This window comes from Jaculus jaculus, chromosome 7 (genome assembly GCF_020740685.1).
Source record: "Jaculus jaculus isolate mJacJac1 chromosome 7, mJacJac1.mat.Y.cur, whole genome shotgun sequence".
Classification (NCBI taxonomy): Eukaryota; Metazoa; Chordata; class Mammalia; order Rodentia; family Dipodidae; genus Jaculus; species Jaculus jaculus.
Genome location: NC_059108.1, coordinates 157430485 through 157447523, shown reverse-complemented (window position 1 = coordinate 157447523; position 17039 = coordinate 157430485). Strand labels below are relative to the sequence as shown.

At 50.0% G+C, this 17039-nt stretch overlaps 1 protein-coding gene across 8 annotated transcripts in view; it reads right to left on the bottom strand.

The window, feature by feature from the left end:
• Nucleotides 1–11361, bottom strand: part of Mta1 (metastasis associated 1) — a 54157-nt gene extending 42796 nt beyond the window's left edge. For all 8 annotated transcript variants that reach the window (XM_045153988.1, XM_045153989.1, XM_045153990.1 and 5 more), the window contains exon 1: nucleotides 11294–11361. In XM_045153988.1, coding sequence (XP_045009923.1) covers nucleotides 11294–11321 — 28 coding nt within the window. In that variant the 5' untranslated portion in view covers nucleotides 11322–11361. The remainder of the gene's footprint in view (nucleotides 1–11293) is intronic.
• Nucleotides 11362–17039: the final 5678 nt, after the last annotated feature.

The window sequence follows — 17039 nt, the reverse complement described above, 5'->3', positions numbered from 1 at the left end:
CACATGCACGTAGAGGCCACAGAACAACCTTAAGTGACATTCCTCAGACACTTACCCATCTTTTTGAGACAGGGTCTCACGTTGGCCTGAGGCTCACCAGTTAGGCTGCAGAGAGCTTCAGGGATCCTTCTGTCTCTGCCTCCCCAATGCTGCCATTACAACTGTGCACCACTACACCCAGCATTTTTACTTGGGGCCTAAGAACCAAACTCAGATCCTCATGCTTATGTGGCAAGTATTTTACTAACTGAGCCATTCCCCCAGTCCTATGGCATCCCTTGTAATAAACCATCAAACACACTCAGTGTTCACGCTGTAAGCTGCTCCAGCAAATTAAGTGAACCAGAACAGGGTGTAGCAGAAGCCCTGACCTATAACTAAAGGTGTAAAGCTGTAAAGTGGGATGTCCTGTGGAGCTGAGTCCTTGGCCTGTAGGGCCTGACATCAGAGCCCTGTTTAATCACAAGCCACCAGGATGGTGTCCCCTGGAGACCTGACTGGCTGCTGATGGGAGAGTACCCCTACTATCCCACAGCACTGGCAACAGGGCTGCAGTGCTCTGTGCTGCTGTGAGAAGAAAAAGCAGGCTAGTAATAGCTTAGGTTGCCACAGAATATACATGTTAACTTAAACATGGCCATGTTCCAATAAACTTTATTTATGGCCACTGAAATTTGAATTTCATAAAATTTTCTCATGTTATAAAGCATGCTTTTGATTTTCCTTCTCCACCATGTAAAAAAAATATAAATGCCATTCTTGGCTCATGAGTCACAAAGACCCAGTTGGTGCACTGTGCAAGTCTCTCAGAGGCGTTGGTATTGGCCAGGATGTCAATCCTCCCCCACAGTGATGATCCAGTCCTCCCACTAGTTTGTTTGCTTGTTTGTTTTTTTTTAGAAATCAACATGTTTTAAGAAAAAGTAAAAATAAATAAATAAAACAGACAAGCTGTACAATTTTGAAAAGAGCAAAGTTGGAGGACTCTACCTGATTTCCAAAACCACCAGGACAGAGCTGCAATAATGGGCAAGACAATGTGTCCTAGCTAAAGAGACACACAGACCCATGGGAAAGCATAGCCAATAGGGCAACAACGTGGGACAAACTGATTTCTGACAAAGTATGAAGACAATTCAGTGGGAAGAAGGGGTGTTTTTAACAAATGGTAAATATCAACTGGACATGCACCTGCAAAAGCCAAAAAAAAAAAAACATCCTGACCCTCTCATAGACACTAACCTAAGTAGAGGCTAAAATAAGACTGAAAACTACAAGGAATCTGCAACAAGAAAGGACACTTTGTAACTCTGAATTAAGGGGATTTCTTAGTCACAAAATGCTCAATTTCAGTCCTCTGAAAAAGGTCTCAAATCCAGATTAAAAAATAAATCCATGGGTAGAGTGTAGTTAAGCTATGGAGCACTTACTTGTCCAGCATAAGCAGACTCTAAGTTAGATTTCCAACTCACAAAATAAATCAATAGGATGCCCTGAATGGGAGGGTGCGCGCAAAGAAAGGTAGCAAGACCAGAGGAGATAAATCACCCCTCATATTTCAGCCAAGGCCCAGGTGAAACAATGGAGGAATTGGGTAGATGAGCTTCCATGGTGAGCCTGACAATCAGTGCCAGGGTGAAGGAGACATTGAGTACACTCAACACTTACCAAAGCAGAGATCCAGAGGCTCCTGAGAGCTCATCACTGAAGTAGACTTAAAACTCACCCACAAAAAAAAGATTAAAAAAAAAAAAACAACTCACCCACCATGGCTCAGGGAATTTTGTGAAAGGGAGTGGGGCAGGGATTGTAAGAACCACAGGTTGGAAGACATGCCTAGAGGCATTGCCTCCATCCAGTAACTGAATGGTGCTCCAAGAACACATACCCCAAAACCCCATGGGTTAGAATACCAGCAATCCCACTGAGGAGGGGCCCAGCAGAATGGTGACAGGGGAAGGGAAAATATGGTACAAACACACAACGTATCCATACAAAGTATGTTCTTAATAATAATAGTTTTAAAAAGCTGGGCACGGTGATACACGCCTTTAATCCCAGCACTCAGGAGGATCACCATGAGTTCAAGGTCAGCCTGAGAATATATAGTGAATTCCAGGTCGGGCTGGGCTAGAGTGAGACCCTACCACAAAAAAAAAAAAAAAAAGAAAGGAAGAAAGAAAGAAAGGAGAGTGAGAAAGAAAGATAGATGGATAGATAGATTAAAAACAAGCAGTCAGGGCTAGAGAGTTAGCTTAGCGGTTAAACGCTTGCCTATGAAGCCTAAGAACCCCGGTTCGAGGCTCGATTCCCCAGGACCCACGTTAGCCAGATGCACAAGGAGGCGCACATGTCTGGAGTTCATTTGCAGTGGCTAGAGGCCCTGGCGCATCCATTCTCTATCTTCTCCCTCTCTCTCTGCCTCTATCTCTCTCTGTCGCACTCAAATAAATAAGAATAAAAAAAAAAAAAAACCAAAAAAAAAAACAGGCAGTCAGAGCTGGAGAGATGGCTTAGTGGTTAAAGCATTTACTGACAAAGCCAAAGGATGCAGGTTCGATTTCCTAGTACCCACATAAATACAGATACACAAGGTGGCACACATGTCTAGAGTTCATTTGCAATGGCTAGAGGCCCTGGCACACCCATTCTCTCTATCTGCCTCCTCCTCCCTCTCTCAAATAAATAAATAAAATGGCTGGGCATGCCTTTAAACCCCAGAATGAGACCCTACCTTGAAAAACCAAAAAATATATGTATTTAATTTTTCTTTTTTAAATCAGGGGCTGATTCTCACTCGGAGAACTTTGGAATATCACTTGCCCATTTCTCATGAAGCTAAATGTAGACTGGCCATTCAACCTAAACCATGAGACTTGGCATTTTTTTTAAATTTATTTTTATTTGAGAGCGACAGACAGAGAAAGGCTGATAGAGAGAGAGAATGGACGTGCCAGAGTTTCTAGCCACTGCAAAGGAACTCCAGACGCACGTGCCCCCTTGTGCATCTGGCTGACGTGGGTCCTGGGAAATCGAGCCTCGAACCGGGGTCCTTAGTCTTCCCAGGCAAGCGCTTAACGGCTAAGCCATCTCTCCAGCCCAAGACTTGACATTTTTATATAGGAGAAACGAGAACCTATGACCTTTTGTTTTTCTTTCGGTTTTCCACAGTAGGGTCTCACTCTAGCTCAGGCTGACCTGGAATTCACTATGTAGTCTCAGGGTGGTCTCAAACTCTCGGCAGTCCTCCTACCTCGAGGTAGGAGGAGTAGGAGGACTGCCGTGAAAGCAGCAAGATCCAGAATCAGGGAGGGACTCTGCCCTCTGCATGCATATACATGAGAGCACACATTTGCATGCACATACATGTATATACACCACAAAACAAATACCACACACAAACAAAAAATAAACCACAGCTCTGCTTATATAAAGTATACTTAAAGACATCTTAATATACATACATACATATACATAGTAGAGCCCACACTTGTTCCACAACAGCTTAGTTCTCCATCACCATGGTCACCAACTACTGAACACAGACCCCCTTCCTCCAGGAACAGGCAAGGCCCTGTGAGCCTCTGGTCAGGGCATTTTTGTGAAACAAGCCCTAGTGGTCCTGTTTTATAATTAACAGGTCTTCTTATTTACTAATGCCTAACTCAGGCTCAGAGCATGGTGACTCACACCTCTGAACCAATAGAGCCTGGCACTCAGGACCACTAGACAGCATGCCAGCAGTGCAGTGGGGGTCACCAGACAGAGAGGTCACCAGCAAAGAAACAAAATGCACAGCACTAAAGACAGAGAAAGAAGCCTGCTTACCGGAAGTTAGAGAAGGCAGGCAGCAGCTATATGAACGTAGAGGATCCTAGCACGACAGATGTGAAAGACAGCCGCAACTCCCCTCCAGGTCCCACTCCCACAGCTCACACCTCACTCTAAGTCAGATCCAGTATAGCCAGAGACAGAAGTGTTTTCCTTTTTCAAGTTTAGGGACAGAATACAGAAAAACAGACCAGTCCTCAAGAAAACAATTTGCAGGCCTGCTCCAGAGCCACAACCACATGACAGCATCTCAGCTCTCTGTCCTATGCCTTGGCCTACTAGACTTGGATGCTCCGGTAGTCATGGCCTCAACCAATTTCGTGGGTATTGTCCTCCATCCTTATCCAGGTCCTGCCTCCCTACCAGGACCTCAGTAGTCCCCATAGGCCTGTCGGCCCAGCTTGGACTCCATTTCATACTGGAGGGCCCCTGGGAACAGTGATGACCTTGGAGAGCAACAAGTACAGGGAACCACCTCACAGTTCCCACAAAGTTCATGGATGGGAGAGACCAGATCCTACCTGTAAAAGCAAGTGATAAACAACTACTGGGGTTAAGTGTCCAGTGTGCACAGGTAACCAGGTAGCCCAATGGGTGGGGTGGGGGATTCTGCTGACTCACCAGTACAGGTCTTAGGGCTCATTTTCAGTTGTGTCAGTTTTAGTCATGTCCACTATGAAGACTCCAACTGTAGCACTGAGCCAGGCCCTGCCACTGACCATTTCCTTCCACTCTTAGGTAAGGAAAGAACCTTTGCCTGCGAACCCCTAACCAGGAACCTAGAGGAGCTTTCCAGATGCCCCAGCCTAAAGCCATCACCAATAGCTCAAGCACCGACCCCTTGGGCTGAGGCAGAGCTGTTTGGGACATAGGCAAGCCATGCAAGTGCTTTGGGCCATAGGGCCCCTACGGGACAGAAGAGCCTGAAAGCAGGAAGCCAGATTACAGGCCCTCTAAGCAGCTGTAAGCATGAACAAGGGCATAAACAGGATCTGCTGCTCAGAAGGATCGTCTCCCCAAGAAGTCAGGGGCCTGAGTTGGGAAGAACTGCAGAGGGCATCACCAGAACCCTGGTCAGCAAGCAACAACATGGGGACTATGTGCAAGACACTTCCCTGAAGTTCCAGCCTTGGGGGTTACATCCTATGGGCACGAGGACTGTACTGTGGCAAGCCCTGGGAGGGGCTAGACCCCAACTGGGCACATAGGTGACCATGCACCTACCCAGGATAAGGTGCTAGGGTGACACCTGACATCACCTTGCAGACTGGTGGCTACAGCCACCCAAAGCCTCTCTCAGGGCTCCACCTATGGTACACCCAGAACCACAGCTGAGGAGGCAACCCCAACACCCTTCAGGCTGTCACACCAGCAAGAGGGGCCCACAAAGACTTTTTACCCAGTGTCACTAAAGGATCCCTGCTGGTGATACTCAGTTGTGGGCAGTTTGGGGGATGTCACTGAGGTACAGGGTCCAAGGAGAGAGTACCAGGCAAGGAAGCAACAACACTTTTAATTTCCTGAGAATAGCTTGATGTCAGGCTGCACATGGACTGGGTGGACCAAAGCCTCAGATTCTAGGGGAGTAGAGCAACAGTCAGGCAAAGCTGAACTCAAAATCTGAGCACCCAAGTTCAACTGGAGGCAGACAGGGCAGGTAAGGGCCTGTACCCACCCCCACCCCCAAGAAGCACGGAGTATCCCTGTCTTCCCATGTGACACTCCTGAGAGAAACTCTGACCACAGGACCCCATATCCCTGCTCCATAGAACGACTTTGATGGCCACTGCAGATGACACCAGACCCAGTAAGCCTGTTATGGGAGCTTTAGCCGCAAAAGCAGCTTCTTTGGATCATTTACTCCAGGTTCCTTTTTTTTCTCTGTTTGTTAATCCAAGAGTTGTTTAATGACCAAATCTTTCTCTCAAAACAAAATGATTTAGTCCAGCATGCTGGCACACACCTTTAATCCTAGCACTTGGGAGAGATAGGAGGATTGCTATGAGTTAGAAGCCAGTCTGGAACTAGAGTGAGTTTCAAGTCAGCCTGGGCTAGAGTACGACCCTACCTTCAAATAAAACAAAAAAGTAGCAACTGAGGCCAAAAGCAGGTACCCAGCCTCACCTCCCACCCCATACTAAAGCAATCTAGCTCTGCTCAGCACAAGGCAGGGCAAAAAGCAAGTCTTTGTGAGGGTTAAGAAAGGGTGTCCTGGCCAGGTGTGGTGGAACACGCCTTTAATCCTAGCATTAGGGAGGCAGAGGTAGGAGGATCGCTGTGAGTTCAAGGCTGCCCTGAGACTACATAGTGAATTACAGGTCAGCCTGGGCTAGGGCAAGACTCTACCTTGAAAAACAAAAAAGAAAAAGAAAAAAGGATGCCCTGGAGCCTTCTCTCACAAGTTGTGTAGGGCAACCCCATGTTCCTCTAATGACACTCTCCCACCCGAGCCCGCGGCCTGCTTTTACAACATCTGCTATCCATGATGCTCTCTCACAGAAGGGAGAGCCATGACATCTCAGGTCTTCCCTGTGGTATGTGCTGCAATAGGAAAAAGCTGGGCAGGACCCAAAAGCCTCAGTGGGACCACTCAAAGTCGTCACACACTAGAGAAGACCAGAGACCAGGACACTACAGTCTCATGGTTTAGGTCTGAAATTTTCATCCTGGGAGTGTCTTAGATAAAAAATTTCAGGGCTGTAGAGATGGCTTAGCAGTTAAGCGCTTGCCTGTGAAACCTAAGGATCCTAGTTCAGGGCTCAATTCCCCAGGACCCATGTTAGCCAGATGCACAAGGGGCACATGCATCTGGAGTTCATTTGCAGTGGCTGGAGGCCCTGGTGCGCCCATTCTCTCTCTCTTCTGCCTCTTTCTCTCTCTGTCACTCTCAAATAAATAAAGAAATAAAAATAAACAAAAAAATTCAACTGAGGGACTGGAGAGATGGCTTAGTGGTTGAGGCACTTGCCTGCAAATTTCAATTGAACTAAAAATGCTGGGACTGAAGTTGCAGCTCAGCAGTGGAATGCTTGTCAAGGCCCTGGGTTTGATTCCCCAGCACTGCAATATATACGTACGTGTGTATATACATTTTTGTTTGTTTTGATTTTCAAGGTATGGTCTCCCTCTAGCCCATGCTGGCTTGGGTTGCACTACGCAGTCTCAGGCTGGCCTCAGACTCATGGTGATCCTCCTACCTCTGCCTCCCATGTACTGGGATTAAAGGTGTGCCACCATACCCAGCTAAAATTTTTGTTTGTTTGTTTAATTTTTATTTATTTACTTGAGAGCAACAGACAGCGAGAGAAAGAGGCAGAGAGAGAGAGAGAGAGAGAGAGAGAGAGAGAGAGAGAGAGAGAGAGAGAGAATGGGCGTGCCAGGGCTTCCAGCCACTGCAAACAAACTCCAGATGCGTCCGCCCCCTTGTGCATCTGGCTAACGTGGGTCCTGGGGAATGAAGCCTTGAACCGGGGTCCTTAGGCTTCACAGGCAAGCGCTTAACCGCTAAGCCGTCTCTCCAGCCCTGTTTGTTTTTTGAGGTAGGGTCTCACTCTAGCTCAGGCTGACCTGGAATTCACTATGTAGTCTCAGGGTGGCCTTGAACTCATAGTGATTCTCCTACCTCTGCCTCCTGAGTGCTGGGATTAAAGGCATGCGCCACCACACCTGGCTTAAAATTTATATATATATATATATTTTATTTATTTATCTGACAGAGAAGGAGGGAGGAAGGAAGGGAGGGGGGATAGAGAGAGAGAGAGCATGGGTGTGCCAGGGCCTGCAGCCACTGCAAAAGAACTCCAGATGCATGCACCCCCTTGTGCATCAGGCTAACGTGGGTCCTGGGTAATTGAACCTGGGTTCTTTGGCTTTGCAGAAAAATGACTTAACCACCAAGCCATCCCTCCAGCTTAAAAAAATTTTTTTAAGTGAAAATGCTGCCAGGTGTGGTGGTGCATACCTGTATAGCACTCAGGAGGCAGAGGTATGAGGATCGCCATGAGTTTGAAGCCAGCCTGAGACTACATAGTGCATTCCAGGCCAGCTTGGGCAGAAGACCCTACCTCAAAAAAAGAAAAAAGAAAGAGAAAGAGACAGAAACACTCAAAGTTCTGGTGATGTCTCAACAATTAAAGGCACTTGCTTGCAAAGCCTGCTACTCTGAGTTTGACTCTCCAGTATCAACGTAAAGCTGGTCCCCCAATCTGAAACATGCATCTGGAGTTTGCAGTGGCAAGAGGTCCATGCATGCCCATATTCACACATGCTATCAAATATATTTTTTTGTTTGTTTTAAAAAACACAGAAGCAGGCTAGAGAGACGACTTAGAGGTTAAGGCATGTGCCTGCAAAACGTAAGGACCCAGGTTCGATTTCCCAGTACCCAAGCCAGATGCACAAGGTGGCACATGTGTCTGGAATTCATGTGCAGCAGCTGGAGACCCTGGTACACCCATTTTCTCTCTCTCAATTATGTATCTATCTATAAAGAATGGGAGGGAAGGAAGGAAGGGAGGGAGGGAGGGAGGGAAAGAGACAGAAGGCAGGCGTGATGGTAATCTCAGCACTCAGGAAGCAGAGGTAGGAGGATTGCTGTGAGTTCAAGGCCAGCCTGAGACTACATAGTGAATTCCAGGTCAGCCTGGACTGGAGTAAGACCTTACCGAAAAAAAAAAAAAAAAAAAAGAAAAAAGAAAAGAAAAAGAAAGACAGAAGGAAGGGGGGGAGGGGAGAAGGGAGGAGAAAGGAAAGAAATTCAGCTGCCCCAGGCCTTCCTCAACCCTCAGTCTCACAGGATAGTCTCAGCAAGGACAGACCCTGAGTCCACCACACATCACACTTGCAAGGCATTGGAATGTGGCCTCTGTACAGCCAGCCAATTTACCAAGGAAGAAGCAGGCCATGTTCTCTCCCTGGCTGACCACTTCACCCAGGCAATCAGTTGGCACACAACCTTGGCCATTGAACCTTCACTCCACCCAGCCTACCCTAGGAGGACCTCCAGTTGACCTGCAGGGAGGACACAGGGTACCCAGATGCTGCATAGCAGACCACTCTTCTGGCATATGACCCATGTAACACTTGGAGCACACTTACAGTGGGACATGGCTGTTTATCTGGAATTCAAGACTTAATGGGCATCTATACTCTTCTCTGCTACATATACCCACTGACAGAGGTCCCAACCTAGGTCTCCACCAGCCACCCTCCCAGGACAGAGCAGGCTGCCCAGAGGACCAGACCCCTGAACTGAGAGGCCTGCTCAGAGGGTGTTTTGAGAATTTGGCCAGCAGTATCAGGATAAGAGGCCAAGAGCCAACCAGGACTTTCTAAGTGGCACCAGGAATCCCTGTAAGCAAGCAGGGACTGAGGCAAGTCCATCTTTAGGGGCCCTTCCGCCACCTGCTAAGGACACACGGTAGGTGCTGGGGACTGACAGCTCCTGTAAGTTCACCATCCCATACTCAAGGCTGCACATGAAGAGGGACCCTGACTGTTGCTGATCCTCAACTACACAAAGGGGAAAGGTGTCTCTCCTGGCACTGCAGATCAGCCCCCATGGGACCCCAGACAGGCCAGGATGGCTGCCGCAGGACACAAAATGAGGACAGAGATGGATCCTTAAGCACACCACAGGGAAATTGAGGCACAAACAGCCTGCCAGCCAAGCAAGGTAGCAGAGAGACCCAAGTCAGGGCTCAGGCCTTCCTTGCCAGTGTGCTGGGGTCCTAGCTACAGTTCCCACTCCAAGCCCTCATAAGCATCCCCCAGCAAGGCAGGAGTGGGTAAGACCCTCAGGGCCTGGCTGAAGTGCCTGAGTTGAGTACCCAGAGTCCTAAACCCCATCTCACTCACACTGCCACCCTCTTCCTGGCAATAGATACAGACCTCCATGCGCTTATCACTCACTGCTCTCCTCAAGGCATGAGATAGACCGTCATGAGGAGAAACCACACAAGGACCAGTCTGAAGACTTGGATCATGGAGGCTTTGCACAAGTGAGGAAGAACCTTCCACAACAGGGATGCTGGAGTTTAAGAAGCTGCAAGGTCAGCAGGTGCCTTGGGGACCTTATGTTGGGGGAGGAAGGTGGTCTATGGGCCCAGCACATGCAGGAACATCACTAGGATAGTCATGAGCACAGCAGAACTGGCCTCTGCCCTGCATAAAGACCAGTGAGCTCCAGCCATCTAGTGCTCTGACCCATTTCCCCTGGGACTGGCAATGCTGGAAAGGCAATGGTGGTCCCTACCTTGCAGAGTCCCACTACCCAAGACCGTGCCCTGTGGGGCTCCCACAAGACCCCTAGGGGTAGGACCACCCATTCAAGTGGAAACAGTTGCAAGGATGTGCCCAAGGCCGCAGAGCAGGCATGGCTTGACCATGCTCTTGTGAGAAGGGTACATCCTGGGCACTCAGGGGTCAGGATCATATGGGGGACCAAGCAAGCAGAGGTATCCCCTGGTCCTGTCCCACAGCGTTGCTCTCCCAGAGTAGAAGCCCACTTTGCTGGTGGAAAAAGATAGTACCAGAGACCTGGGAAGGCTCATGCACATTAACCCTGTGATCCCAGAGAGTCAACAAGCCCAGCGAGAGTCAAAAGACCATGGGATAAAATGAAGGGGATCAGTATGGATAAGGTATGTGCAAGAGGACCCCAGAGCCTCCCAACATACACAAACTGGGTAAAGATTCAAAAATGGAGGCTTCCTGGGTCCCAACCAATGGGGGGTGGGGGACAGCCCGAGTGGGCAGCTCTCCCCCAAGACCAGCTCATTGGGGACCTCTCATCTCCCCAAGGCCTGTAAAGCACCTCCTAGCTGGGCCACGGTGAGCAGCAGCAAGGAAAAGTTTGGGGTGACTCAGAGAGCTCTTGGGAAAAAGGTTCCCTTTGAGGCCGACCCCCAGGAATCTCTGGTAGGGGGAGCCCCAGGGCCGCGTGGGAGAGGCTTTGGATAGGAATGTGGACCCTGCCATGGGACTCCAGGTCGCAGCTCACGGAGCTGGCCCTGCACGGCCCCGGAGGAAACCCCTCGTCCCCGGGAGCCCCAAACTCCTACTCGCGGGACCGCAGCCAGCGCTTCAGAGCCACGTGCTACTGCTCGGGGGCTTCGGCCCGGACCCAGGCCCAGGCCTCTGGCCCGCCGGGCCCACCGGCCACTGGGATGCCCTTAGCCTCCTCGCGCCTCTGACGGCCACCCCCGGCCCCCAACAGGTGGACAGATGCCCCTCCCGGTGGCAGCTTGCCCACCAAGCACCCACTCCGGCTGGTGCCGGCCAAGGGGCCATTTTGGGCCGGGGCGAGCCCTGGGCCGTCCAGAACCGAGGCGCGCGGCGGCGCGTTGGGGGAGGGGCGCGGGCGCGCGAGGTGGCGCGGGGGAGGGGCGCGGGCGGCCGCGGCGGGGCCGGGCAAGCGCGGACGGCGGGCCCGCGGCGCATAAAGGCCGTGGCGGGGCCTTACCTCCGACCCTGTACATGTTGGCGGCCATGTCCGGGCCGGCGGCGGGGCCGCGGGGCGCGGGCGGGCGGACGGGCGCGGGCCGGCGCGGGGGCGGGCGCGGGCCGGCGCGGGGGCGGGCGCGGGGGCGCCGGCGGGCGGTTTAAAGGGGCCGCGCTGCTCCGCCGCCGCCGCCGCCGCCGCCTCCGAGGCCGCCGTGGCCGCGCAGGGACGGGAGGGCCGCGGCGCGGGCGGGAGAGGAAGAGGAGGAGCGGCCGCGGGCGGCGGGGAGGGGCCTCGGGCGCCGCCGCCCACCGCGCGGGCCGTTACCCGACCCCGCGCCGCGCCGGCCCGCGTGCCCTCCCCGGGTGGGCCCAGGGCATCCCCGGTGGCCCTCCGACTCCCCTGCCCGCGCTGCCCCTCCTTCCCCCTTGCCTGGGTGGGCCCTAGGCATCCCGGGGCTTCTCCCGCTCCCCTGCCCGAGTGGGCCCGTTAGCATCCTCGCGTGTCTATTCCGCGCCCCTGCCTAGGTGAGCCCTGGGCATCCCGGGATGACTGTCCTGTGCTCCCCGAACAGGTTTGGGCCCCTGAACATCCTGACTCCCCTGCGCCCCTGCCCGGTGGAATCCTCAAATCATCTGAGCGATTCTCCACACTCCTCTGTCTAGGTAGGCCTCCAGAGTCGGTAGGCCCTCTGAGCGTCCCCTGGGAGGTTCTCCGGGCGTGCCCTGGGTCCTTCTTGTGGCCCTTGCAGCCTCATGCAGATCCTCTCTCCCCAAGCCATCTAAGGGTCCTCCGGATGCCTCTCATCTTCCAACCTCCTTGGTCATCCTTGAACCTTGTGACTTTGCCCTCCTCCTTGATAAAAGCAGGTTCCCCTGTAGTGAGAAAGCCAAGAGGAGACAGACCTCAGCTGAAGCTGGCAGTTCACAGGCTTTGTGCTGGAGTGCTGAGAAAGGGTCCTCTGAGGAGCTTTCAGGACGTCTCTCAGCAGAACCCATCAGCATTTGTGACCGTGGGCTTCCCTTTGCCTCTATCGAAGGTCTGTGGAGTGTGGAATGCTCAAACATGACCCCAGGGGCAGAGAACAGGTGGTATCATACCTAATAGAGAACCATGACCCTGCTACAGTGAAACAGGCATTGTATGTGGGAGCGAAGGTGGTTTTGGCAAGCCTGTGGTGCTAGCGGTTACTCAAACAGTAAAGGGCCATAACTGTGCGTCCCTGTGGGACATAAAACAGAGCAAAGAACTGGAAATCAAGCATCTTGGGCCACCAAGCAGGGTTTGGGCAGGTGGTTAGGGGCCCAGGGCTGGTACGTGGCATACCTGCATGACACTTGGACCAAAGCTAGGCAGGGTCACAAGGACAGTGTAAGCCACAGAACTGTGCATCAAAAGGAGTTGAAAACCGGGCGTGGTGGCACACGCCTTTAATCCCAGCACTCAGGAGGCAGAGAGGTAGGAGGATCGCTGTGAGTTTGAGGCCACCCTGAGACTACATAGTGAATTCCAGGTCGGCCTGAGCTAGAGTGAGACCCTACCTCAAAAAACAAAAAAAATTCCTTTGGGAGCTGGAGAGATTGCTCAGTGATTAAGACACTTGCTGGCAAAGCCAGAGGACCCAGGTCGATTCCCCAGTACCCACATAAAGCCAGATGCACAACGTGGTGCATGCAATCTGGAGTTCATTTGCAATGGCAAAAGGCCCTGGTGCAAACATCTTTCCATCTGCCTGTCTTCCTCTCCCTCTCTCTCCCTCCCTCTCTCTCTCACACACACATAAATAACATACATTTATTTATTTATTGGAATTGGAATTTAGCATGCATGCTATAAGGGAGTAGGGGGATGCGGGATCTCCAGGTGCTTGCTTTTATTTGGAGTGTTATTGATAGAAAGGGTAAAGAAGAGAAGTGCGTGAAGACAGGATATATACAGGCAGTCTCCCCACAGGTGTAGGAAAGTACAAAAGTGGGTCTTCCTGACAGGCCTGCCCCTCCCATGCATGTGCAGCAGAGGATCATTACAAACTGGTTAATGTCCAAACAGTGGTCAAGGTGGATAGGACCAAATGGGTACATCCTATATCTGCATTTGCCTCCATTCCAGAGAACCGTTCCACACAAATCATTTTCCTTGTGGGGTAGGGAGGCAGAAATGGCTGCCAGAGCATAGACAGCCAGGGCTGACTTCTGTAAAGGCTTCGGCATTCCAAGCCAGTGCTGGCCACAGCTGAGGACACATCTCTGAGAGGAGAGTGGTGGTATGCAGTACAACCTTAGAAGAAATACTGTTCAGCTCATTGCCTTCCCCTTTGCAGACTAGAGAAGGTAGACTGGATGTGTTGCCTGCCCCTTAACCTAGCTTAGAAGCAAACAGATACCAAATGAGTGACAAAAAGGAGTAAGATGGCTGTGTGCATTTGGTAGCAGAGACTCAGGACAGAGAGAGATATGCTTATGCAAGTGTATGAATGCTGGCATGATGACCACATCATCATATAATCTGAAAGTAACACTGGAAGGAGGGAGGCACAGGGCACGTGAAAACAGGAGAGCTTTGCCTGCTCATATCCTGGTAAGAACTTGGATGAAACAGTCCAGAACTCAATGACAAAGCAGCAAAAGAAAGATCAGAGCCAAGGAACATGCTAAGGGTCACAGCACACCTTTGCTGGAATAAGAGTAGCAAGAGGGAGATTGTCAAACTATTATGGAAAGAAAGGCTTCATATCATTTCATAAAGACAAAGCAATTGACTGGGCCCATTCACATTTTCTGAGCATCTCCTCCATGCTATAGACCAGTCCAAACACTATAGTCTCTGACTTGAGGAGCTAGCAGGGGGAAAGAGATTTAAAAAAAAAAAAAAAAAAAAAAAGTATGAATGTCCTGTGCTTTCAAGGCAAAGAATGGGATAAAGGGACAGAGCCTTAATAGTGAGGGGCCACCACTGATCTCCTGAGAGATCAGGGAAGGAGGTGCAGGTGAACAACAGCCAAAAGACAACTGGATAGGGCTATGTCCCCTGCAGGACCTTGTGGGTCTTGGGAATTTGGCTCTGACTCAGGGGCTCAAGTGTCCCGAGCTTTTTTTTTTTTTTTTTCAAGGTACAGTTTCACTCTAGCTCAAACTGACCTGCAATTCACTATGTAGTCTCAGGGTTGCCTTGAACTCATGGTGATATTCCTACCTCTGCCTCCTGAGTGCTGGGATTAAAGGTGTGCGCCACCATGCCCAGTTTCTGAGCCTATTTTGTTGTTGTTGTTTTATTTATTTATTTGAGAGCGACAGAGAGAGAGAATGAGAGAGACATAGAGAGAATGAGCACTCCAGGGCCTCCAGCCACTGCAAACGAACACCAAACGTGTGTGCCCCCTTGTGCATCTGGCTAACATGGGTCCGGTCTAGGGGAATCAAGCCTTGAACTGGGGTCCTTAGGCTTCACAGGCAAACGCTTAACTGCTATGCCATCTCTCCAGCCCCTGAGCCTACTTTTTAATAAATTATTTATTTTTGGTTTTTCGAGGTAGGGTCTCACTCTGGACTAGGCTGACCTGGTATATGTTGTCTCAAGGTGGCCTTGAACTCACGGCGATCCTCCTACCTCTGCCTCCTGAGTGCTGGGATTAAAGGGGTGCACCACCATGCCTGGCTTTAATAGATTTTTTATAAATATATTATTTATGTATTTATTTGACAAAGAGAGGTAATGGGTGCACCAGGACCTCTAGCCACTGCAAATGAACTCCAGATTCATGTGCCACCTTATGCATCTGGCTTACATAGGTCCTAAGGAATTGAATCTGTGTCTTTTGGCTTTGTAGACAAGCTCCTTAACCACTAAGCCATCTCTCCAGCCCTTAGCCTATTTTTTTGTTCAAAAAGATTCTTAACTTGGTTCTGGAGGCAGAAAGTCTGCAGGTTGGAGAGATGGCTTACCAGTTAAGGCACTTACCTGACAAGCCTAAGGACCCAGGTTTGATTTCCCAGTACCCATGTAAGCCAGATGCATAAGATGGCACATGCATCTAGAGTTCATTTGCAGTGGCTGGAGGCCCTGGTGTGCCCATATTCTCCCTCCTCCCCCATCTATCTATCTATCTGCCTCTTTCTCTTTCTCTCAAATAATTTTTTTTTAAAAAGCTTGTGATTTCTCCAGCATCATCCAAAGCTCAGAGAGCTCAACCTTAGGAGGTGTTAACGGTCATTTCCTCATCCGATTTTTAGAAATATTTTATTTTCATTTATTTATTTATTGGGGGGGGGAGAAAGAGAGAATGGGACACCAGGGCCTCCAACCACTGCAAACGAACTCCAGATGTATGCAACCCCTTGTGCATCTGGTTAATATGGGCCCTGGGGGGCTGGAGAGATGGCTTAGCGGTTAAGCGCTTGCCTGTGAAGCCTAAGGACCCCGGTTCGAGGCTCGGTTCCCCAGGTCCCAAGTTAGCCAGATGCACAAGGGGGCGCACGTGTCTGGAGTTCGTTTGCAGAGGCTGGAAGCTCTGGCGCGCCCATTCTCTCTCTCTCCCTCTATCTGTCTTTCTCTGTGTGTCTGTCGCTCTCAAATAAATAAATAAAAAATTTAAAAAAAATTTTAAAAAAATAAAAATAAAAAAATATGGGTCCTGGGGAATCGAACCTGGGTCCTTTGGCTTTGCAGGCAAACTCCTTAACCACTAAGCCATCCCTCCAGCCCTCCCATCTAATTTTTCATGCAAATATAAAGGTCTCAGGAAAAAATTGGATATAATAGTGCACAAAAAAATAAGGTTATTTTTAAAAAGCCAGATGTGGTAGCACACACCTTAAATCCCAGCACTTGGGAGGCAGAGGTAGGAGGATTGCTGTGAGTTTGAGGCCAACATGAGACTACACAGTGAGTTCCAGGTCAGTCTGGGCTAGAGTGAGAACCTACCTCAAAAAAGATTTTTTAGCTGGGCGTGGTGGCGCATGCCTTTAATCCCAGCACTCGGGAGGCAGAGGTAGGAGGATTGCCGTGAGTTTGAGGCCACCCTGAGACTCCATAGTGAATTCCAGGTCAGCCTGGGCTAGAGTGAGACCCTAACTCGAAAAACCAAAAAAAAAAAAAAAAAAATTTAGAGTGCTTGCGGAGATGGCTCAGTGGCTAAAGGTGTTTGCTTATTAATCCTACAGGCCGAGGTTTAATTCCCCAGCCACTCATGTAAGGCTATCCTGGCATTCAATTGCAACAGCAAAAGACCCTGTTGTGCACACACACACTTTTTGTCTCTTTTTTTCTAAGTACTGTTTCATGGTAGCTCAGGCTGACCTGAAGTTAGTCTCAGAGTGGCCTCAAATTTACAGCAATCCTCCTACTTCCGCTTCCCAAGTGTTTGGATTACCTGCAAAGCCTATGGATCCAGGTTTGATTGCCCAGTATCAACATAAGCCAGATGTACAAGGAGGCGCATGCACCTGTAGTTCATTTGCATTGGCTGGAGGTCCTGGCCTATGCATTCCTATTTGCTTCTTTATGTCCCTTTCTGTCACTCTCAGATAAATAAAATACATAAAAAATTGTGGTTTTTCTTTATTTATTTATTATTATTGTTATTATTATTATTATTTGGTTTTTCGAGGTAGGGTCTCACTCTAGCCCAGGCTGACCTGGAATTCACTATGGAGTCTCAGGGTGGCCTCAAACTCATGGCAATCCTCCTACCTCTGCCTCCCGAGTGCTGGGATTAAAGGCATGCGCCACCACGCCCGGCTAAAAAATTGTTTTTTAATACTTTTAAAAA